This window comes from Coturnix japonica, chromosome 1, assembly GCF_054131305.1.
Source record: "Coturnix japonica strain WE chromosome 1, WE-NBRP24, whole genome shotgun sequence".
NCBI classification, from domain to species: domain Eukaryota; kingdom Metazoa; phylum Chordata; class Aves; order Galliformes; family Phasianidae; genus Coturnix; species Coturnix japonica.
The window spans coordinates 7,351,177-7,374,635 of NC_140663.1; the positions used below are offsets into that span (position 1 = coordinate 7,351,177).

The window sequence follows — 23,459 nt, forward strand, 5'->3', positions numbered from 1 at the left end:
AAGGGCAAATGCTTACCAAAAACTCTTAATTCTTGTCCTGTCTGGGACCCATGCAATCTGTGGGTTGTTTGACCAGAGGCTGCTGAAATTACAGTGAAGTTACAGAGCTGCCTGAAATCTGCATGATGATACTTTTTCCCTATTAAGCTGTTAATACTTCTGGTACTGTTTGGAACAGGCTGTATGGTTAGGCTTGCAAAGAAACAACTTATTCTTCTTTGCTTCGTTTCTTTGATTATTCCAGTTGAAACAACTGAAGCTTTACTTTGCTTGTATCACACTGATTCCTTACCCTTGAATGATTAAGTCCACAGCTGAATTAAGCAGAACAACTCTCAGCAAGAGTGTAAGGTTCTGGTTTACCTCTGGATCATTAGTGAGTTGTCTCATTCACTGTCCCTTTTTAACTTCATTTGTGATAGCTGTTCTCAACAGACATTACAAAATTATGGATTTGTCCTGATTGTTCAGTCTGGCAGTCCGTCTAGACAAGGGGGTCTGTCTCAATTAGATGTGACCAATTACCGTAGGAGAGGAAATGAAAGAAGAAACCTCACATTGTATTTCCTAATCCCCTAACTGTCTCCCCCAGTTCTGCCTGTCCTGCACTCACTGGTTGATCAGCTGCAGCAGTGAGCTGTTCAGAGTTCACTACTCACACCACTGGTGCATCTCTTCTACAACCTCCTACTGAAACAGTGGCTTTGAATGGCATGAGACTTGTTTTCCCTTTCCTCCTGGCATTCCAAATACCATGCAGTCACTGCCTGTCCAGATAAATGTAGCATAGCAGGAGAGTTATGGGCCCTTGAAACCCATTGACTTGAATTTTACAGGCATCTGGAAAAGTCTCCTGGTTGTAGGAAGTGAAGCCAGAAATCCTGTGTGAAACTCCTGTTGCAGATCTGTTCTTTTAGATTTTTATTTTTTTTTAATTTATTTTTATTTTTAATCTCTGATTTGTAAGAATGGATAATGAATGTTTGGTAATTAGAAACCTCTCCAGGAAGCTGTGGGATGCTTGGGAGAGCCAGAGCCTTAGATAGCGTCACACAGCTTTGAAAGCAGGCAGCACCCTGCTGACCTCTGGAAGCCGCTGGAAGATCTGCCCAGTGCTCTGCTGGTTGCTGCCAACGCTACAGAAGCAGACAGGAAAGGAGAGTGGATCAGGTGACTCAAAACTACTGCACACACTGCTTTTGAGCCCATACAAATCCCCTACAGGATCACACAATTAAAGGGGATTAAAGTCCTAGCATTGCTAGTGCTGAAGTCACTGCCAAAACTTCTCTTGGCTGGTGAAGAAGAGGTTTGGCCTGGTTGGTGCTCTTAGCCACAGGTCTCCAAGGGATGCTCTTTTCTTTGAAATCTTTGTCCAGACTGAAAACAGGAGGTTAACTGTCTGAATGAGTGGTTGTGTCCATTAATTTGTCTGGATGAAGTCTGGAGTGTTTGATGGTGATCTATAGAACCCTCAGTCTCTTTAGTGTTCCTGGACATAGGAAAGCCTCTTGGCATGTGTTATATTGCAAAGGTTCTCTGAGCAGATCAGGGCTGTATTTCTTAGAAGAAATGAGAACAGGACAATAATATTCTACTGTCAGCAAAGCAATGTTCAATTTTTAATTTAGCACTGTCCTTGATGAGTCCATCTAAGTAGCCTGAGAATGTAGTTTACCTGGTATCTCATGTGTTTGAGAGGGGATAACAGGAGTTCTTGTCCAATTAAATTCTTCTTCATAGCGGCCAAAATTGCTGTAGGAAGCTGAATTTATCTCCCCTGATTGGAATTGATTTTCTTCCCTCTTAAGTAAGGATCTTAATTATTCAGTATCCTGTCCTCTTGTCTTCTGAGCCTATAGGGTTTAGAAGACATCTCAATGAAATAGCAATGTTTGATTATTTATAGTCTGATGTACACTTGGCATAAATTGAATAAATGTGTCGTGAGGTCTAATTCTATGTGAATCTCTTTGGGTATAGTTAGCTATCACTTGCACTCCTCAGTTCTCTTGCAAGGCAAAGTTATGGAAACAATTAAGCCACTTCACCCTTTTTTACATATTTTTTTTTAAATCATAGAAGCTGAAATCATAAGGAATGACTTGTAAATAATTTATTTCCTTTATCTCCCTCTGTATTCTTGTTCTGTGACCCAAGCATTGATCGCTGTGTTCGGGAACTATAAGGAGGGATTTATTTTAATATCTCTTGCATCCTTAGCCTTGTTAAAAATAACAAGAGAGAGCATATGCTGCTCCTATTTAAAGGGGCTGAAATGTATCTGCCATGAACATTATTCAGCAGTCCCTGGAGAAATTCAGGAGTCAGCCAGAATCCCTTCTGGGTCTCCTGTTGCAACATAGTCTATCAGCAGTTTTCCAAATAGATACCAGTGCTTAACACAGACCAGCCTTTACTTTGAATTGAAGTGAACAATGCATCTTTTTTTTTTTCTTCCTGAAAATCATTAGAGGTTTTCAAGATTTAGTTTTAAGTATATAGTGAGCAACATATGTTAAAATGATGAGTGAAAAAAAATCCTGATGTCAAACAGGGGTGTGGACTGTAAACATCAATGCCAAGGTAACAACTCTGTGATCTGGTACAACTTCACTTCATCTTTTAGCAAAGCAGTTTGTCTGAGTGAGTTTTTCTCTGCAGTCACACCAGGATAACAAATATGTGTTTATTCTCAGGAAACAATATTCAGGCTGGATATTCAGAACTTGGAGTCAGGCAGGTTGAAATGCCCTTTCGATCCTCAGCAGCCATTTGCATCAGTGATGGCAGGTAAGAAACTGTCGGAGCAGACACTGGGCTCAGAGGCTCAGCAGATGTCACTAGTAGAGCTGCTTTGGCACTGCTTATGCTTCTGATACTGGTTTGTGCTCTGGGGCCTGGGGGAACCCTTCAGTCTGCTAACACCAAAAGTTGGAAATGCATCAACACAAGCAGAGAAACCTGAGTGGCTGTGAAGTCTCTGCCAGCTGAGCAGGGTTTCATCCTCACCCAGTCATTTCTCCTTTAGCAACACAACAGAAAAAAAGACAAACCAACACATGGACAGACAAAGTTTCAAGTGCTTCTAAGGCTCTTTCTGCAATTATCAATATGTTCTGCCCTTTGAAGTCTGCTGACATCTGCTATTTCCATAAATACATTTTTGAGGCTTCTATTTACTTGAGTAGCCACTTCTGAAGCTGGAAGCCTAGGAACAAGATAACGCAATCTGCCTGCTGCGTGCATCACAGTGCTGTGTGGTCTGACATTTGGTGCTGAGGAATGTCAGCTTGACCTCTGGTTTTCAAACCACTATAAGAGCCACTTTTGTCATGGTTTGGTTCATAGCTTTGGACAATTTTCATTTAACTTGTCCATCAAGGCCATGAATACAAGATAAGAGTGAAGCACCATGACGTTTTCATTTACAGCCAAAGAGCAGTGGTGACAATGCTTTGAAGTATTGGTCACTGTGTTATAAAAAGAATATGACTAACGTTCAGTCTTTCTTCTCTGATAATAAGATAGATGATTTGCAATTCTGACCCAGCAGATGGGGCAGGACTTCCTTTATTAAAAACAATAGATTAAAGTCAGTGCTTATTCTTTTCAGGGACCCCTAGTACTATTTAATGACTGTGAAGTCTATTTTTAAAGTGGAATTCTAGAAACTTTTTTTTTTCTTTTTTTTTTTTTCCATCTTAATACAATATAGCTCCATGATTTATTGTTGTGTTGGCTAATTCCAGTAGCACACTAGTACATCGACCTCACTATTAAATCTTGAGAAAAGAAGAAGCTGCTGTGCTTTGCTAACTAAAACATAACCTTCAGTATGTAAGAATTTTCAGGCTAGATAAAATCGGTAATTGGATTGTTTTAACACCCCTTCCTGCACTATGCCTGGTATCAAGTGCTTCACTGTACTGTACAAGGAGCATTGTAAAGAGTTACAGGCCTGACCAGAGGGTGTGTTCTTGGCCTATCTTTGGATGATTGCTTTATTTCCTAAAGTGCTAGGAGAGCCGTGTAACTCATGGATAAGATACTGCACTGGGACTCAGGGGAGCTCAGTTCCCATCTCTGCTACTGGCAAGAGGAATAGCGTTCATAGTGTTTCTCTCCACCTGCTTTTATTTATCTGCAGAATGGCAATAAATATTACTTGCATCTTGCAGAAAGCATATTTAATCAGGTATAAAAATGAGCTTAATATTGCCCTATATAGAAATATCTAATCTGTCTTTGAACACTATACAGCATTTTACCCCAACTAAAATCCAGTGCTATATTATATACACTGTTGGAAAACCCAGGCTTTCTAACTGAAAAATCACCTGCTTGTCATCGATCTTCTGTTAGAAATTACCACTCAGCAAAACCATTCTCGAAATAACTAGACCTTGGACTGAGAGATATCAAAAGCCACGAGAAGTGCTGAAAGCGCCTTGTCAGCAGAGTCTGGGCAAGGATGGGCATTTTCTATTAGTCCTTCGGATTTATTGATCACTGAGTGCCTGTCAGTTAGCAAACACCAATTACCCTGCCCATCCTTCATTATGACAAATACTGTTCTGCACTCACTATTGTTCCTTTACAAAGGCGACATGCTGTCTGAAAGATGTGCTTTCCAGTACTGTCATGGAAATAATACATAAGTAACAGTAATAGTGAAGCAGAAAGAAAGCTGATGGATCTTTTTTTGTGGGTCAGTGGTTGTGGTTTTTTGCTTAGTTTTGTTTTCTTTTGTCTTATGTTTTAAGCATGTTTACATCTTTTGCAAATGAAACCACACAATATTTATGATTTATGTTGAATGGTATTTATTTGGAGTTCACTCTCAACAAAGGGCTTCTCACTAAAATAACTTGTGAAATGTTTCCTCTCGGAACATCAGAAAACCTGGAAAAGTATTTTTATTTATGACATAGCACTTCATATGATTATTGGTTATGAATATGAACATTTTTTATCTTTTCAAACTGCAGAAATTGCTTTTATGCAAGCCATTAAACAAAAACAAAGCTCCCCTACCTGATAAAGCCATCTTGTTATTTTTACAGAAAAAAATAAAATAAATAAAATAAAATAAAATAAAATAAAATAAAATAAAATAATTGTAAAATGCATAGTACAGTTAAAAATTTCACAGCAATACTATTGCTTCTTTTTAGAAAAATACTGGGATTTGAAGGAAAGCAGAAAATATTGTGCAAGTCTTACATTTATGTAGTTTTACAGTTCCAAAAAGGATCTCAGAAAAATAAATAGTAACTGCAGTTGTAGCGAGCACCCTGCACGTATTATAAATACTGTTTGTGAGACAATTTCTGGCTGTCTTATTCAAGCAAGATGTCTCATATGTTTTAGTGGAACAACTCACTGTGTTAAAATGATCACAATTTGGGTCTATAGCCATATTCCTATTATTAACATGCTACATAGTTGAGAAGAATTCCCCTAGCGCCTAAATTCCTCTTTGTGAATGAAGTGTTGGGCAGAGATCCCTGCTCCAAGAAATTGCCAAGCCATGAAGTTCCTATAGCGGAACATCCATCAAATTCCCAGTTCAAGTCCAGGAGCAGCAAAGCTCCTGTCCTGTGGTGGGACAAGGCTGGGATAAAGGTTAGCTTGAATCGGTAGATGGTTGTGTCTGCATTATAGCCCGTGGGCTCATGGTCAGTGCCAATAAAGCAGGATGCTTGGTTTGGTTGTGCCATCATGCCCTTAGCTCTGTCCTCATTAAAGCCTGGAGAGATTTTCTTTTTTGGTTGCCTAAAAGATCTGGAAATTAAACACAGACTCCTTAATTTCTCAGGAATACAATTACAAATACTACGTCCATTCAAATGTAAGTAATTTCATAAAACCACAAATCCCAATAAAGCATAAGAGAAAAACACTTTAAAGTATTAAAATATTTCAAAGGCAAATTAGGCACAGGTGTTGTTTACCCAACAAAATACAAAGTTTTAATTTGTTTACTTCATGTATGTGGAAACCTCATCGCTTTTTCTTTTGCAGATGAGTATCTTTATGCTGGAACAGCTTCTGATTTCCTTGGCAAAGACACTGCTCTAACACGTTCCCTGGGCCCTTCTCACGACCACCATTACATCAGAACTGACATTTCTGAGCATTACTGGCTTACTGGTAAGATCCCAAACATATGCTGTTGTCATTTGCATTGTTCCTGCTTCTCTGAAGTTAATAGCCCCTTTCTTAAATAAATATATGTCCAGTAAGTATAAATATAGATATTGTATCATGGTATCTTTGGATTATGTAGGCTCTTTTTGGAGAAAGCTCAGTGGAACAAAAATGCACTTGAGAAAAGTCAGAGGTGAAAATGTTAATTAAGGAAAGAAGAGGAAAGTAGGAACTAATAGTTCTTTCCATCTTTGATCTATACATCCCTATATAGCCCTGTAATTGGGATACTATCATGACTAAAATGCTTCTATTTCCAGTCTTGTTGCAATAATTTTTTTAAACATTTTTTCCGATCACTTATTCAAAACTGTTCCCTAAAGTATGCTGAAATGACAGACTGAAAGTTCAGTGTTTTTAGGTAGGAGGTCTTTTTTTTTTTTTCCTTTTTAGAAGAGGAAAAATACTCTTTGTTGCTGTGAGGGTCATTTTAAAACCACTACGGGCACCCTAAAATAGCTTCCCAAGCAAAACATTGCTTTTCCTTGCCCGTTAAAAACATTCTGAGCTAGTAAACCCTCTAAAAACTGGCCACATTTACACCCAGGCAGTCTCAAACCACACACAGAGTAACATGGAAAACTTCGCTCACAGGCTAACCCTGCTCAATTAAAGCATCCCCCTTTTAGCTGTCAACTGTCTTTAAAGATGTGGCAACACTGGCCCTGTTTCAGGCTGCCTGTGTAACTATGGTTGCATTGTAAATCCAGGCCTGCTGACCACAGGGTTAAGTTGTCTTCCCAGCAGACAACTTCTGAAAGACATACTTCTGCTTCTTAACTCTTTGAGACCTCAACAAGAGGAAATATTTTTATTATTTCTCTACTTCTATTCCTCTACCTAAGTTCTTGCCCTATATATCTGTCTAGATGTGGCTCCATAACTACTAGATTTCTCCTGGGGAATGGGGAGTAAAGGAAAAGCCACTTCAAACCGTTTTACCTGTCCAAATAGATGTATTTCTGTGGACTGATAAAAGATGTAACACTTGACTCTGCTGACTTTACCTACTTTCATCTCCTGTGCTCTTCAAGTGTATGTCTCAACACCTTACTTGTCCCACCTCTCCTCTCTCCTATTTTCTAGAAGTTCCATAGACAAGAACAAATGTGTGCAGTATGGGTCCATCCAGGAGGCAACTGTCTCTAATAATGATATCTAACATTTGATTTTATTGCTGACTGCTTTCTGGTGCTTAGTATGGAAAGGCAGTTAGAGTAGCTGCTCTCCTATGGGATATTATGATATCCCAGAAAGATTTATTGGGAAGTGCTCATAAGGAGCATCTGGTGTTATTGTTAGTACAGATCCACCTTGATGAGCATTACAGCAGAATGAGAAAGGGCTCAGTTCCCAGCCCAAAAGAACTTGTAGTTTAAATATCCAGTTCCAAGCATTTCTTCATGCTGTTAATGTTTCTTCATGAGCAGTTTGAGACCAGGGAACAGTACAAGAACAAGGGATAAACTGTAGGACTGAGAACTACTTGTGTTTTAATTTGGAGTCTGAAGTGAAGGTATGCCTTCCTGATAGACTGATTTTTCATTTCATGTTTCAGAGAAGAGGAAGATCCAAGAGGGTGTACCACCTAGTGAGCAATTAAGGCAGGCCAGTAGCAACAGACAAGGAGAAGGCTGAGGTATTCAATGACTTCTTTGCCTCAGTCGCCACTAGTGACTGCTCTACATGCAGCTCTTGAGTGGGTAGTTCAGAAGCTAGGATCTAGAGGAGTGATGCCTCTTACATTGTAAGTGATGATCAGGTCTATGACCTCCTGAGGAACCTGAACATCCATAAATCTATGGATCCTAATGAAGTACATTCCATAGTCCAGAGGGGATTGGTGATGTAGTTGCCAAGACACTCTTGATGATATTTGAAAAGTCGTGGTAGTCAGGTGAGGCCCCTGATGACTGGATAAAAGGTTGTATGGAATCTATTTTTGAAAAGGGTAGAAAGGGTGGCTGAGGGAATTATCAACCTGTCAGCCTCAGCTCTGTGTTCAGGAAGATCATGGAGCAGATCCTCCTGGAAGCTATGCTAAGTTACATAGAAGAGAGAGAGAGGAAATGTGGGATAAAAAGTGTGGCTTCACCAAGGGAAGATCCTGCCTGACCAACCTTGTTGCTTTTTATATTAGCATAACTGGAGTGGACAAAGAAAGAGCCACTGATATCATCTGTCTGGACTTCAGTAAGGCCTTTGACACGGTCCTTTGTAACATCTTTCTCCCCAAATTGAGAATATATGAATCTAATGGGTGGACAGTTTGATGGATGAGGAACTGGTTGCAGGATCATAGCCAGAGAGTGATGGTCAGTGGCTCAATGTACAGATGGAGATCTGTGAAAAGTGGTGTCCTTTGGGGATCAGCATTGGGACCAGTGTTCTTTAAGTTCTTCATCAATGACATTGACAGTGCAATTGAGTGTGACTTCAGCAAGTTTCTGGATGGCACCAAGTTGTGGGGTGTGGTCAACATGCCCAAGGGACAAGATGCCATTCAGAGACACCTAGACAGGCTCGAGCAGTGTACCCAGGTGACCTCATGAGGTTCAGTAAATCCAAGTGCAAGGTCTTGTGCCTGGGTCATGGCAAAACCCACTATCTGTACAAGCTGGGGGATGTAAGAGTGGGGATCACAGCCCTGCTGAAAAGGACTTTGAGGATGACTAACTAGATATGAGCCAGCAATGTGCCCTCACTGCCCAGAAAGCCAACTGTATTCTCAGCTATATCAAAAGAAATGTGGCCAGCAGGGCAAGGGAGGTGATCCAGCCCCTCTGCTCTGTGCTGGTGAGGTCTCACCTGGAGTACTGCATTCAGATGTGGAGTCCTCAATACAGGAAAGATGTGGACCTGTTGGAGCACATCCAGAGGAGGGCCACAAAAATGGTCCCAGGGATGGAAAACCTCTCCTGTGAGGACAGGCTGGAGAGCTGGGGCTGTTCAGCCTGGAAAGGAGAAAACTCTGGGGAGGCCTTATAGTGTATCTAAAGAAGGGCTATGAGAAGGAAGAGAACAGACTCTTTAGCAGGGTCCGTTGTGATATGACATGGGACAATTGTTTCAAAATGAAAGAAGAGAGGGGCTTACATTGACATAAGAAAGAAGCCTTATACAGTAATGTTAGTGAAATACTGGAATAGGTTGTCCAGAGATGTGGTGGATCCTGTGTCCTTGTGGACATTCAAGATCAGGCTGGATCAGGCTCTGAGCAACCTGATTTAGCTATGGATTTTCCCATTCATTGAAAGGGAGTTGGACTAGATGACCTTTAAAGGTACTTTCAACAGAAAAGATTCTATGATTTACTCTGTTTTCACTTAAAGTCCTTGTATCTGTGACTGTTTTGTAAGGATTGTAATATATTTATAATTCTGGGCTTGAAAAACAGCTTCATTGTATTAGATTGTAATGTCAAAGTTATCCTGTACTCAAGACCCCAGATATTCTTCATGTGTAGCTTGTGTCCAGCCATATGAAATCTGCAACCACCCTCAGTCTAAAACTTCTTATACACAAAACATGCAATGTTATACTACAAGGAACAAGTAGAAATTGTATGCTTTTAATATTTTAAAATGACCTTATTTGTAGAACATATTGAGTGTAATACTTAATGATGGGATCGATTCTTCAGTAAGCCATAGGACAGCCAGTACATTGCTAGTTTATTGTATAGCATTACCAATTTCATACATTTTTTGCTTTCATCTGATATTAGTTTAAAGAAGGTTTTAGAACCTTCACCTCATCTAAATCCCTTTTTCCCCAAAAATACCATACATTGATCAAGCACATGTTAGACCTCCAGGAAAAGTTGTATGTATTTGAGTAATTGTACAATTATAAACAGATTATTTCTGGGCATGACTCTTGTTTTACTTAGGATAAGGATAAAATGTGTAAGGGCTTTTTTTTTTTTTTTTTTTTTTTTTTCCTAGTGTGCTATGGAAGTTTTGCTATAATACACCTTAATATTTTAAAAGTTTTGTCTTTAATCCATGTATGGAAACAAAATTATTCATTTCTAGGGGAAAGGAGGAAAAGACAAAGCACAAGGGAAAAATGTGTAGGATACCTCCCAGTTCCTTGCAGGGCATCTCTATCTTAACTAATTAAGACATGTCTTAATCTCAATGACTGAATAGGCTCTCTACAAAGCAGAAAGGGAGGAAGGCAGCTAATCTTTCCCATGACTCATGCTCACACAGCTCATGCTCCTGCTCGCAGTGGCCCTGAAGGATGCTGCCTCTGCTCAGATTTCATCATGAAGGGCTGGAGAATCTGTTCGCTGGAGCAGTCTGTCCCAGATCCGGGGCGCTGGGTGAGATGCGTGGGACTGAAGTCCTGCTCTGGAAGGCAAAGCCATCCACTGGAACTGCATGCCGGCCTCCAGCTGGGACAGCAGGGTACCGGACATGCAGACATCCAGCTGCACATTCCTTGCTTCTTGATAGGAAGCTAAAGTCATAGTTAGAATGGGTGGGGTGGAGGAGAGGTGGAATTTGTTTTTTCATTATTATTATTTTTTAATTTTATTTGAACTTAATCAACTTTGACAGGGATGGATACTTGCAAACAGCGACTTCTTATGTTCTCAGTGTTTTGGATGGGATTCAACTTACTGAGTTTACATAGGTAAAAGCTATCATCACATCTGAGCTCAGCCATTTCAGTTCTCTGCCTGTGATTTACAGACACGGGTGACACTCACTCCACCTATTGTAGGAATCTGTCCTAAAATAAGATTCTTCATTACCACTTTCCTCCTTTTCCCTTTCTGTCCTACCCTGAGAGAGGACCTGGGTGAGTTTAGGTTAGAAGCTTGGCATATAGAGGATTAAAAGAAAATGAGGTGAGCACTGTACTTTGTGTTTTATCATGCCCTGTACTTCTGACAGCCCAGCTGTAGAGAGCTGCTGCAGAAAGTCTCCAAATGTTCTAAGTATCTTTTCCCATTCTTTATGTTCTGGGATTTGCTAAGGAATCTTCTCTGGAGGCATTATTAAAACACTGTCTAAAACTACTGCTGATACTAGAAAGGTGAAATAGCAGGCAGATAACTTAAAGCAAATGGAACCATCCCTGGGGAACAGCCATAAAGGACCAGGTGTAGCAGTTATTCCCACTAGGCTATAGGAGCATGTTTAAAGGGCATGAACAACACCTGAATTTATAGTAGCTTCTTTTTGAGAGCTCCTGATGCCTTTATCCCCTCTTTGGTTACATACTGTCTAGCCATGAAATTAATATGCAGGAAAACTGTCTATGGAAGTAATTAAAGAGGGACACTGGCGTATACAGGAAAACAAATACTGGTTTAAAATGATCATCATATAATTTGTTTCCCATGCAAAGAATCCAAAAACCTAATTCACAACTGATTTAAACTTGCTTGTCTATGTTATATGGACAGATTACAAGAGATCAGACAAAGATGTCAATTGCAGAACATAATGTGCTTTTCAGTTCATGATCTCTTTTATTAAATTATTTTCAATCTCTTCCTCTTCGTATCTTGTACAGTATATTTTTGTTTGGATTTTACTTTTTACTTTCAACATCAGTGTTCTCCATTGTGATTTAAAATCATTAAATATTTGTATTCCTTTAATTTGTTAGAGATTCTTCTAAATCTGTTCCAGGAATTGATATTGAGACATTTGTTTTTGCATTTGGTGTGCCAAGTAAAGCAGTGAACCTTTTTTTTTTTTTTTTTCTTTCTTAAAAAACATATAAATGCAGGGTTTTGTTCCAAGAATGCAGATTTACAAAAAAAAAAATAAAAAATAAAAAATAAAACATCATCAATAAGAACAAGAAAAACTATGCAAAATTCAAATCAATGCTACAGTAGTATTTCACAGATTCTTATATTAAATTGTTATTTAAACTAACTACGTACTTTAGAAACCTTATTGGAAGCATATTTATGTATTTTTTTTCATACTTAGAGATCTAATCTTCAAAGTAGCTTTAAAGACCCTGAGGAATAATTGAATATTTGCTTTAGGCTCATTTTGAAATCCTCACTTAAATTTATAGGGCCTGATGCCTGCATCATTTCATTTTTCTGCTGGCGCCTTTCTATATCGTCAGAATAGTTTAAAATGGAAGGAGCACTGTGGCTGTTCTGTCACATAAATTTACTCTTCTATCATAAAGGTACATATTCAGCACTTAAACACATCATGTTTGGTCACAAATCTTTGTAGACTTTTGAATCAATGGCCGTATTTTTATTTTGTGTGTACCATAGTGTATATTATGTAAACTCGTTAATGCTAACATGAAGTAGTAATAGTTAGAAAAAGGGTAAGCGCACAAAAATACAATAAAAGCTGATAATAGTACTCCCCACAAGTCACCATTGTGTTCTTTTTTCTCTACCATCTTATGCATTCCTCCTTACTGCTTTCTACTGCAGCCTTCCCACTTATAAGGGATTTTACATTATTGCCAAAAGTATGTATTTTGCAGTTAAGGGTCTCTTTGTACTGTATTTGCATAACCACTTCTATTTTAAGAAAAGGGCCCTCAAAAGAGCTCATATACTTTAGCACATTAGGGAATGTCTTAAAAGTCATTTCCCCAACCATTTGCTTGCCTTAAGGTAGACAGTGTGGTTGCCTGCTCTGCTGTACTCTATGGGGTCTATAGAATTTGTTTAATTTCTGATATTAGTGCAGAATAGGGAAAAATAATAACAATAACAAATAATAATAATAATAATAATAATAATAATAATAATAATAATAATAATAATAATAATAATAATAATAATAAAAAGCAGTGAGCAAGGCCTGGAGGTCACAAATGAGAGCTGAGTAAGATAGTGAAGAATATGGGCAAAATAAGCCAATAAGCTTGCCTATGAGATGCAGGCAGGAATAGCCAGGCTCATTTTGGTTGAGATTAGAAGTAATATAACTGCCATAGCATTCCTTGCAGAAAGTGGATTTAAATGGTCCTAAGTGAATCACAGGTCCAATGGTGGTCCAATCCCTGCTCAAGCAGAGATACCCAGACCAGGGTACTCAGGACCATATCCAGGCAGCTTTTGGAGATCTCCAAGAAGAGTCCACTGCCTCCCCCAGCAACCCTTTCCCAAGTTGCTGTATCCAGTGTGTGTGTTGATGCAAAACAAGGAGTTATCTCCTTAAGATTGATCATTCAGTTGTGGAATTTTCTGTGTTATCCTGGGGAATAAGGTTCTGTGTTCAATTTTGTAGATGTAGTCAGAAAGAATGTTTAAAAACAGATATGTGGGAAATTTTTAAATTTGGAAATCTGTCGTTTATGTTTGATTTTTTTTTTTTCATCCTGTGGTCAGTCAAAGTTATTTGAGTCATTTGCTAATTTGCTATTTCTAGTAAACACTACTGTATTTCTGTTCTCCTAACTGCTTCAGTGTGTAATGAAATCTACCAATCTACCGTGCAGTGTGGGAAAAAACGCTTAACTTGATGTTGATGACAAGAGCATTAAGGCAGATTTTAGCAGTCATTGTACTGAAGTCATCTTATTTTCAAGGAGGGAGCAATGGCAGATGCTACATATTTATGTAATATACACAAAACATTATACAATATACACAAAAATATCAGACCTAGAGTAAATACTTCATGAGGCATAGTGATTTTCTTTCAGAGTTAATGGCAAACTTGACACCTCCTATCTATATAAGGATGTTTTTATTTCAGTGGAAAATGCAACATAAATGTAGATCCTGAAGATGAATTTTATCATGAAGACTTTATATCACATTTTTAAATCCTCTCTTTTTGGGACATTCTAGGAGCAAAATTCATTGCAACTTTTCCCATCCCGGACACCTATAATCCAGATGATGACAAAATCTACTTCTTTTTCCGAGAAATATCACAAGATAGTAGCACCTCTGACAAGACAATTCTTTCCCGAGTTGGGAGAGTTTGTAAGGTGAGAACTCTGTCTTTTACTCTTCTTAAAATAATGTTCATTATTAAGAAAAGAGTTGGGTTTGAGCCATCCTGGCTGTGTGTACTTTAGAAAAGCTACTACATTTATAAATGAAAAGCCTGTGTCTAAATGACAGTGTATTGACCTTCAGATTTGCAACAGTGACCTGTTTTGTTTTATAAGCTTTCAATAAGGATTGCCTTGTTGACGTGTACACAATGCCAAGGTATTTGGATTTTTGTGAAGAGTGCTCAGTGAATGAAGAGGAGTACAAACCCATCCCTTCAACATAAATTTGTACAGCGCATTACTGAGTGCTGAGATCATTCATTTGTTTCTGAGCATTCCTGATAATCAGTTGGGGTGGGACTGGGTAAAAAAATACAGTTTCGGAGCTACATCCACACCCACCTGGAGGTTTCCTGCCCTGTGAAAAAGTGTGGTCTTTGACCTGTTTACCAGTAGGGTTCAGGAGCTGGATCTCCTGCAGTGTAAAAAGACTTGTTTGGTTGGTGCCCAGCCTTCTTTTAAAGGTAGCTCTCTTCATTTTCCCTTTTGTTGTGCTTGGTTTTGCTCCTTAAGAAAGATTTCTGCCTCTATGGTACACAGAATGCCAATTTTCATTATAAGCTTCATTCATTTTGAAGAACCATCTCTGTCAAAGGCAGAAGCCTCTTTAAATTGTAATGAGAAGATAAACCAGTTCCTGTCATAGGAAAAAAGTAAATAGTTTGTGGTTTAACAGCCTGCTGGTTTACTAATGTCTTCTTCCCATTAAAGTGAAACAGTCTGTTGACTTCTGTGACACACATACTGTCTGCTCTCCCCATAATACTGCAGGAAGGCATGCAGTCAGAATAGATACTTCCATCCTGTCCTTAAATCTCAGTAAACCAGGTATTCAAGAATCACTGGCAAAAGTCAGGAAACTGAGACTTAAAAATTTTCTTTGTATTACTAAATATAAACTATGGGCAAATGTTCTTTGAGCTCATGTAATGAGCTAGACATTACAACACCATCATAGTAATTGCACAAGTAGGTACACTTATGTCATATTTTGTTCAGTTGTCCTCATTTACTTTCATTTTCTGAGCAAAATGACTACTGGCTGTGAAAATACCTTTCCAAAGAAAAGTGATTTGCAGTAGGATACATCTGAGAGAAAGGCGCCCAGAAAGCTAATGAACACACACTTAAAACAGAAAGCAGACACTTGTGCATGAATACGTAAATCTGTGGCTGTTCTGCAGACCAGCAAACTCCTGTCAATCGAAATTGCAGTGACCAGAGCCATTTCACACTTCTGTCCTTGACCTGTAGTGTTAAGAAAACAAATATACTCATTCATAAATCAGTTCTCTAGTAGTTTTTTAGTCAAACGAAATAATGGATAATCTTTAGTTGGATATTTCACAGCAGTGTGATTAATGGCAGAATGGAAATGCAAACACATATGATTTGCTGCTAGACATGGCACTTGCTGATAATGAGAGAGCACTTAATCCATTAAGAAAAATTAGTAGACAACAACTTTCTTTCAAGAGAATGCACATGGGAGACTGTATTAAACAAAGATATGTTAGTTAAAGATCTGCATCCTCTACCTAGAGAAAAAGCAGATATGGTTTCATAATAAAAGCAAAAGTGTAGTAAAGAAATCCTAATGACTCTGTGTAGTCATTCCATGAGTGAAATTGAATTCGTAGGGTGGTCATGTTAAGTAGAAATAAATTGTCTTGAATTTTTTCTTTAATAGTCAAGACAAAAGAATAGAAACTTGTAAGTACAGTTATTGATTACTATTAATGCTCCATTTACACTGTCTTCTTTATTTATTGAGCACTTCCTTGTGGATGCAGAATTCTACAGAAAATTTTGTCACCTGCACTTTTGTACATTTCTCTTGATTATTTGCAAATTATGCAAATAATTATAATGCAAATAAAGTTTTATATTTAATCTAAATTAAAATATGCAACTAAACTTCTTGCAGACTGGGATTATTATTATTATTTTTTTAATCTATGGTCTGCTGTGACATCTCTACTATTCTTAGTTCCCTTAAGAAGAGGATGGATGTATTTAGTTACAATGACAGATAACAATTTCTACTTGCCATGTCTCATAAATGTGAGCTGTGCTGCAAAATTTTATACCTTCTTTCCCTAGCAAGCATAGAATAACAGTGAAGGGGAGGAAACCAGCAATTTTTAAAATAATTGGCATGGTGTAACCCCATTTTTTTTCTACCAGAGTTCAATTGCTTTCTACCTATGTGTGCCTTACAGCTCCTGTACTTTTATGCCAGAAAAACAAGCTGAGATTAGAATAAACTTTGTTTTTAATAAGGAGGTTGGTCTATGCAGCCTATTCTTTGGCTAATTTTCAGTGACTCAACAATATGGTCTCTCACTGATCCTTTCCCTTAGGGAAAATCTTCTTTGGAAAGCTCTCCCTTTTCCCAGCTACTTACAGCTTCAGGAAACTTCAATACTCTCTCACTGAGAGCTCTTTGCCCAGAGTCCAACAGCTGTCACTTGTTCTGTTCATAAGACCATGCATATACTTACCATCTCAAAACATATGTTGTAATAACATGGCCACTGTAGCACTAAATAGTACTCGCTTAGATTTACGTCATCTGTGTTCTTTGCATCACCAGGGGATATCAGCATGAATTGGGAGGAAATGCTTTCAACAGTGATGTTAATAGCCAGTTGTGTAATTTATCATGGCAAATGGCATTTCCAATTTTTGTTTGTAGGGAGGTGGAAAATGCATAATTGACTTATCTATAATACCTATTACTGCTTATGGTATGTTCCTTCTTATATCAAGTGTTATGTGTTGGGATGTTTTCTTTCTTTTCAAGCCAGGTCATAAGTGAAGAGGGAGAATGACTACTAAAAATTTGCCACTGCTTTTTGAAATATAAACAGATATATATAACGTACATTATCCCAAACAGCTTCTTAAGAGCACGAACCCATCATTTTCCATTGCTAGAATCATAATCGCAAACTGTTACATCTACATTGTCTTGATGCCACAATGCTGAACAAGCTTGTGTAAGCTAAAGACATGTCACAGTCATTACATGCACTGAGACAGCTTTTGAAAACACAATGTAACATCTATGCACTGTGTCCTTCACTGTCAAACATCAGCAGCTATACTTTTATATACATGTCTACCACAAAATAATGACAGTATTGTAATTGTATTTAAGGGCAACATCATAGATGCATAAAAAGAAAATGTTTAGGCTTCCTTCTTTTTTTTTTTTTTTCCTCTCAGAGTGGGGAATGAAAATCCTAACTTGCAGAAACAGTCTGGGGAAGGGATGAGGATTTTTGGATTTTTAGTTTGATTGTTTTCTCTATAGCATATATATATATATATATATCATAGTTAAAGCCTCATTTAGAGAAATGGAGGGGAATATTAGCCAAAAGCAGTAGTCTCTCTGTTACAGTGTTAGAATCCTGTTTGTTATTACAACTCCGTGTATTTGCTGAGCTACAATCTTCTCTTTAGCAGTTTTGGTGATGTATTGAAAAGTTGCTGCATACAGTCTTGGAGTCTGATTTCCAAGAGACCTCAACTGCCAAGAAATCAGCCTGCAACCCCTGATGTGTTCCCATGTTTCCCAAAGTGTTCAGCATCCAGAAGCATCCTTTGTTCTAGTGGGAACAAATGAGCTCTTTGTCTGGCTTTTTTTTTTTTTTTTTTTTTTTTTTCCCTCCCCTCCTCCATTCCACCCTCTCATATACAGAACTGTACCTGGGGATGAGAATATAGCAATTAGGCACAGCCCTCTTGGTTAAACTGTGCTTTCTAAAGGCACTGGAATGTAATCATTTTAAGCACTCCTGAGTCAAGAGTGCAGGACACACCCTGCATTCCACCTTAGAGTAATGTGATTTATTTCCAAAGCCATGAACACGAGCAGAGTTCAAGGCCATGACCTTGCCTCTTGTCTGGTGCTTGAAGGCAATTTGTATTCATGGAGTGGCAGCAGGGAGTTATTCTGCTGCATGTCTGAATACAGGGTCTCCGGTGGGCTCTGCTGTGGGACTGATGGTGTGTAAAAGTAGGACGGTGTTTTTCTTGTCTTGGAAACAGTCTAGCCATGCCTTTGCTGTGACTGGAGGTAACTGGCTCATTAACATTCTTTGTATTTCTATATCATGTAATGCATCACTGTGCAGATAATTGATCTCTCTCCAAAAAGCATTTGAGTTGTCCACATAGTGTAACGCTTTACTGTTCAGTAATATTAGCTTGGGTACCGGAAGCAAAATAGCCATGTTAACATGTTCTCAGCAGGGCTAATTAGTCTGGGCTCAGTGCCATGCTCGTGCAGCTATCCTGCTTCCAGTTCTGGAGGCAACTCATTCCAGACAAGATTTAACTTACTGCCTGTTACATGCTTACATACTTCCTTCATCACCATAATATTGCCTAGCCACAATACTAACCATGGTTGGTTTTAATTTTTGTATATATGTATGTATACATCCATACAAACATGATTAAAACCATTTAGAAAATGTCACCCCTAAGAAAACTTTGTCCCTGGTTCACTAACTGGGCACCTTTGCAGCTGTGGATCCTTCATCAGCCAGCTCTTCTTCGACTCCCAGGCTTGACAATTTAATATTATGTGCTGCCTGAAAGTTTTCAAACATTGTAGAAAAGCAGATGCTCATCGAGATGATTTCATTTTGAGGTCTGATGTGTTGGAGACAGCCCAGATCCATACAGTATTTGTTTCTAACTGTGATGAATTATGAGATGTAACTGCAAGCTTTGTCAGGTCTTTTGGCCTTGGGTGTGTCTCAACATTGTAATTGGTCTTGTTTTTTGGTGTTTTTTGGTGTTTTTTTTGTTTGTTTGTTTGTTTTTGGGGGGGAGAAGAGAAGAGTGGGAATTATGATTTACAGATGAAGCAAAAATATGTAAGTTATGCTAACATATAAAGAGGTGTGACTGAATTTTACTGAGCCTTAGGGAAAATGTAAAGAAATTGCAGTGTCAAGATAAAGCTTTAGAAGCTGGATCATGGACATGCAGCTGCACAACCTCTGAAGCAAACTCTAGAAACAAACCTAGTTGCCAGAGACTCTCATTGCCAGAATATGATGTTGGCAACACAGCAGCTTGGAAGTAAGGAAGTTCTTTAGAGTGAGGTACTTATGCTAATCTTAAGTCCCAGAATTCACAGTTCTTCAGTTTGCATTTCAAAGTATCTTTAAGATAGTAAGTGATGCCTTAGTTATTTTGGAAGTTTTCTTATGAGATAAAAATTATCTCTCTGCTTTTTCCTAGCTGTACATTTATTTAAAAAAGGGGCTTTTCATGGTTTACTGTTCAAGCTTTTATGATATTTATTGAGTAGAGCTGAAATATAGAGGCATCTGTAAGATACTGACCTAGCATTGTTTTGTTCTCATGCTTTTCCAGCCTGTGGCTGTGAATATTGAGATCATGGTGACTCACACTTGTTCCTTGAAAATTTCCAAGCTAAAAAAGTAATTAACAAACATCCTTTTAAATTGGTAAAGACAAATGATTTTTAAGAGGAAAATACCTTCCATCTTCAACCCAAATCACTCTTTGAAAGCCATGTTTTCCACTGCAGATAGACAGTGAGTTTTGACCTACTTGGTCCCTACAATTTGAAATTCAATATATTCTTATTTAAGAATGCAAAATTGTTTGGAAAATTCAGGCCAATCTTTTTCCAGAAATAAATCAGTATATGTCATTGCTGCATCACCCACTATTTTATGAGACTTCAATGTAAGGTTTTACAGTGCTCTTATTGCACTCAAAACGTGTAAATTCAGCTTTCCTCTATGATATTAGCTGCATGATTGTTCTAATTATCTGACTTGCCTCTGGCTTCATGATCAAAAGTGCTACATTTTGTAAGCTGAATGATTTTTTTCTCTATATGTTTTTTCTTTTATCTTGTCATTTTATATCCTTTTATAGATTTATAGCATATAATTTACATTAAGCATATATGAGAGTTCAGATAAGAGACATGTAAAGTCTAGTCAAACACACAGGAATAAGCCACAGATTACAATCTAAAGTTGATTTTCCTGAGAGTTAATTAAAATTTTTGTTTAGTTCAGCCATCATTCTTTCATTCTTTGCTTGCTTCAGATTTCCACTGAAGTTAAAATACACAGACTAATGATAGATACAGTAGAATATGACTATTTTGCATAAAACTTTGTGGAGCTTTTGAGAGTGTTCTTAATGCTGTTAAACCTGTTGGAGGTAATTTCTGCAGGATTACTGACTGGCCCTGCAGTATGATGGTACTTTATCATTCAAAGCTTAAGTTTATTATTTCATTTCTCCCAGCCACATTGAAATATGCCCTTTCTGACTCTCCTTATCTTATTCTGTTACTTTCTGGCTTATTTATTTATTTATTAATATTCTTAGTTTTTTCTGATGGTTAGATTTGGATCCCATCCAAAGATAATTCAGCATAAATCTCTGAGTGTGATGTTTAAACACTTTCTAAAACAAAAGTCAACAGTTTTGATATTGATTCGAACAATTATGCATGCTTCGTGTGACTACATTACCATTCTAAATGAAATAACACTAAACCTCCTTAAGAGACAAGACCTCAAGGTAAAATACTGTTTCTCACTCATGGTTCAGAGAGAGGGCATTTTCACATGGATGTGGCCTAATATTGCAGTTTGAGCTATGGTTTTCAGCTGCAATAAAGACCTTCCTTCAGTGTTGTCTTAATGCCTACAAACGTGTGAAAGCCCAGAGTGGTATCATTACCCATATGTTTTACTACTAAAGCAAAATCCTAGTTTCAGGTTAAAGGTTTCCCTGGTTCAGGTGTACTGGACATTTATTTGTTTCAGCTAAAAACATCACAAGCAGGCTTGACACTAACTGCAGCACTCCAGCATGCTGCTGGCTATGGAGATTTGTTCCCCTCATGCATAAACCTTCTGTCTAGATAGAAGACAGGTTGTGGCAAAAACTTGTTTTTTTCTGTTTATTTTGGTTTTGATATCTATATTTGACACTGGTTATGCAATCAGCTTTGTATGTGTGCTATGTTCAACAAATGATTTGCTGAACAAGTTCTAATTTTAGTCTGTATAAAATATTATTTAACTCCTCCAATGCCTTTTGCAACAAGCAGTGCTATTTATACTAGCAGAAATATGCCAATCAATACAGAGTAGTAGCAGGATATGAGAGCAGTAAGTCCAGTGCACTAGCAGTGAGGTCCATTTAGTCAAATTGTGTGAGACAATGCCTTTGTTTCAAGATGGAGAGCATAAGCAGGCAGCCAGGAAAGATATGAATTAGCCGCTGAGCAACGATAGACTATAATTTCAGAGAGGTGCTTAGAAAATATCAGCTCCAGGGACCATAAAGCAGTCTGGGGTTTTGCATCTTTGTATTTTGGAATTATGGGTTATAGAATTATAGAATCATTAAGGTTGGAAAAGAACACTAAGCTCATCTTTTCCGACTGTTTGTTTCAAGAGGTGATGGTACTGAAATATTATGAAAGATGTAGAATACTGTTCTAAAAGGATTCTCTGTGAGCAGCTTTCCCTAGGGGAAAAGCTTAAAGGTCAATCTGCAGAAATCTAGAGAAACTTCTGCTTTTGTTTCTGGAGGAGATTAAGAATATCCAGTCCACACTCTGAAATGATCTGAGCAGATGAATAGAGGTATCAGACTGATGGATTACCCTGGAAAAAAGGATGACTAAATTTAATCTAGGCTCTCTTGTTGACTCTGGCAGTTCCTATGAACAGTGTTTTTCCACTTTTGTTTCTCCTCTCTAATTGTATGTAAATGCAACAGTGGTGATAGAGATCTTGCACTGTGCAATCCTTAGGCTGAACCCTTACACCATTCTTCCAGATTAGTTTTAGCTAAGAATGTTCCTGACAGTAAGTATGCTCTTTGTGAGGCTGTGTCTTGCTCAAATCCTGATCTTTGTATCAACTACTTCAAGCAGAAGTGTTATACATTGGCGCTATGCCCAGATGGGTTGGTATCTTATATGAAGCAATATGCAGCCCTATAAGAGAACATTTCCCAATGAAAGATTCAGTCATCTCATGTAAACAGCAGAATTGCTAAGCAAAATTGTTGCTCTCACTGGCAGATGGAATCAACTCAGACAGATGAACTGATTTCTCAAGTTTACATAAGGTATCCATAGTACAGATGTCAAAGATTTACATCACATGCACCTCTTGTATATACTGCAAGTGTATTTTCACTCTCCCAGTCACTCTTAATGTGCTGATGGATGTTTTTGGGCCTGACCCAGTGCTTGCTGAAATCACAGGAGGAATTTTTCTTGTGATGTCTATATGGTTTGGACCAGAAAAAACTTTCCTATATTATCCCCATACCTGACAGAATTGGATAGGGACGGAAATAAAACATAAGAATTAACTGAGAACTATGAAAAAAAAACAGAAGCGCACTGATAGTGTGTGTGCCTCCGGTGGCGCAGTGGTTAAAGACGCCACTTTGCAACACTGGAGGCCCGGGTTTGAATCCCCCCTGTGGTACAAGTGGTAGAAGTGCCGCTCTGCTACACAGGAGGCTTGAATCCCGCAGGTTGGACTTGATGATCTCTAAGGTCCCTTCCAACCCTCACAAGACTGTGATACTGTGATAGACTGTTGGCTATTTTTCCACTTAAAAGACTGATAGAAGTTTTTGTTGTTGTTGTTGCTGTTGTTTGTTTTTCTTGTTTATCTTTCCTTTCCTTTCAAAAAATAATAATAATAATAATAATAAAAAAATAGAATTTCGCTTCTGGGCATTCCATTTTCTTCTGGTAGTTGTGTAATGTAGCTAGACTGCCCATGAGTGAAGGGGTCCAGAGCCTTCTGCAGTTTCAGTGCTTTTCCCCTCTGTTCTCTAGCACTTCCTTATATTCAGGACAGAATGTCCATTTTGCACATCTTGGCTCTAATTAATAACCTGCTTCTAGAAATTCTGCTCTTTTCTTTTTTTTCTTTGTTTTCTTTTCTTTTCTTTTTTTTTTTTCTTTTTCTTTTCATATCTGTAATTTAAGTGACTGTTCAGGATAATTACCATCTTTAAAATTCTATGAATCATACTTTGACATCTTTGATGTTGATTCATTTTCAGAAATCTGAGCCTTTTGTTCTAATGTTCAGTTTGTCACTGTTACTGACAAACAGATAAGAGATTTAAAGCCCCAAATATGCAGGTGTTCTTTAGTTTGGTAGCAGTCTGTTTCC

The 23,459-nt window shown here is 38.1% G+C and overlaps 1 protein-coding gene across 2 annotated transcripts in view; it reads left to right on the forward strand.

The window, feature by feature from the left end:
* The window catches only part of SEMA3D (semaphorin 3D), a 140,532-nt gene that overhangs the window by 76,135 nt on the left and 40,938 nt on the right, over positions 1-23,459 (forward strand). For both annotated transcript variants that reach the window (XM_015875912.3, XM_085552012.1), the window contains exons 6-8: positions 2,700-2,793; positions 6,028-6,156; positions 14,018-14,160. In XM_015875912.3, coding sequence (XP_015731398.2) covers positions 2,700-2,793; positions 6,028-6,156; positions 14,018-14,160 — 366 coding nt within the window. The remainder of the gene's footprint in view (positions 1-2,699; positions 2,794-6,027; positions 6,157-14,017; positions 14,161-23,459) is intronic.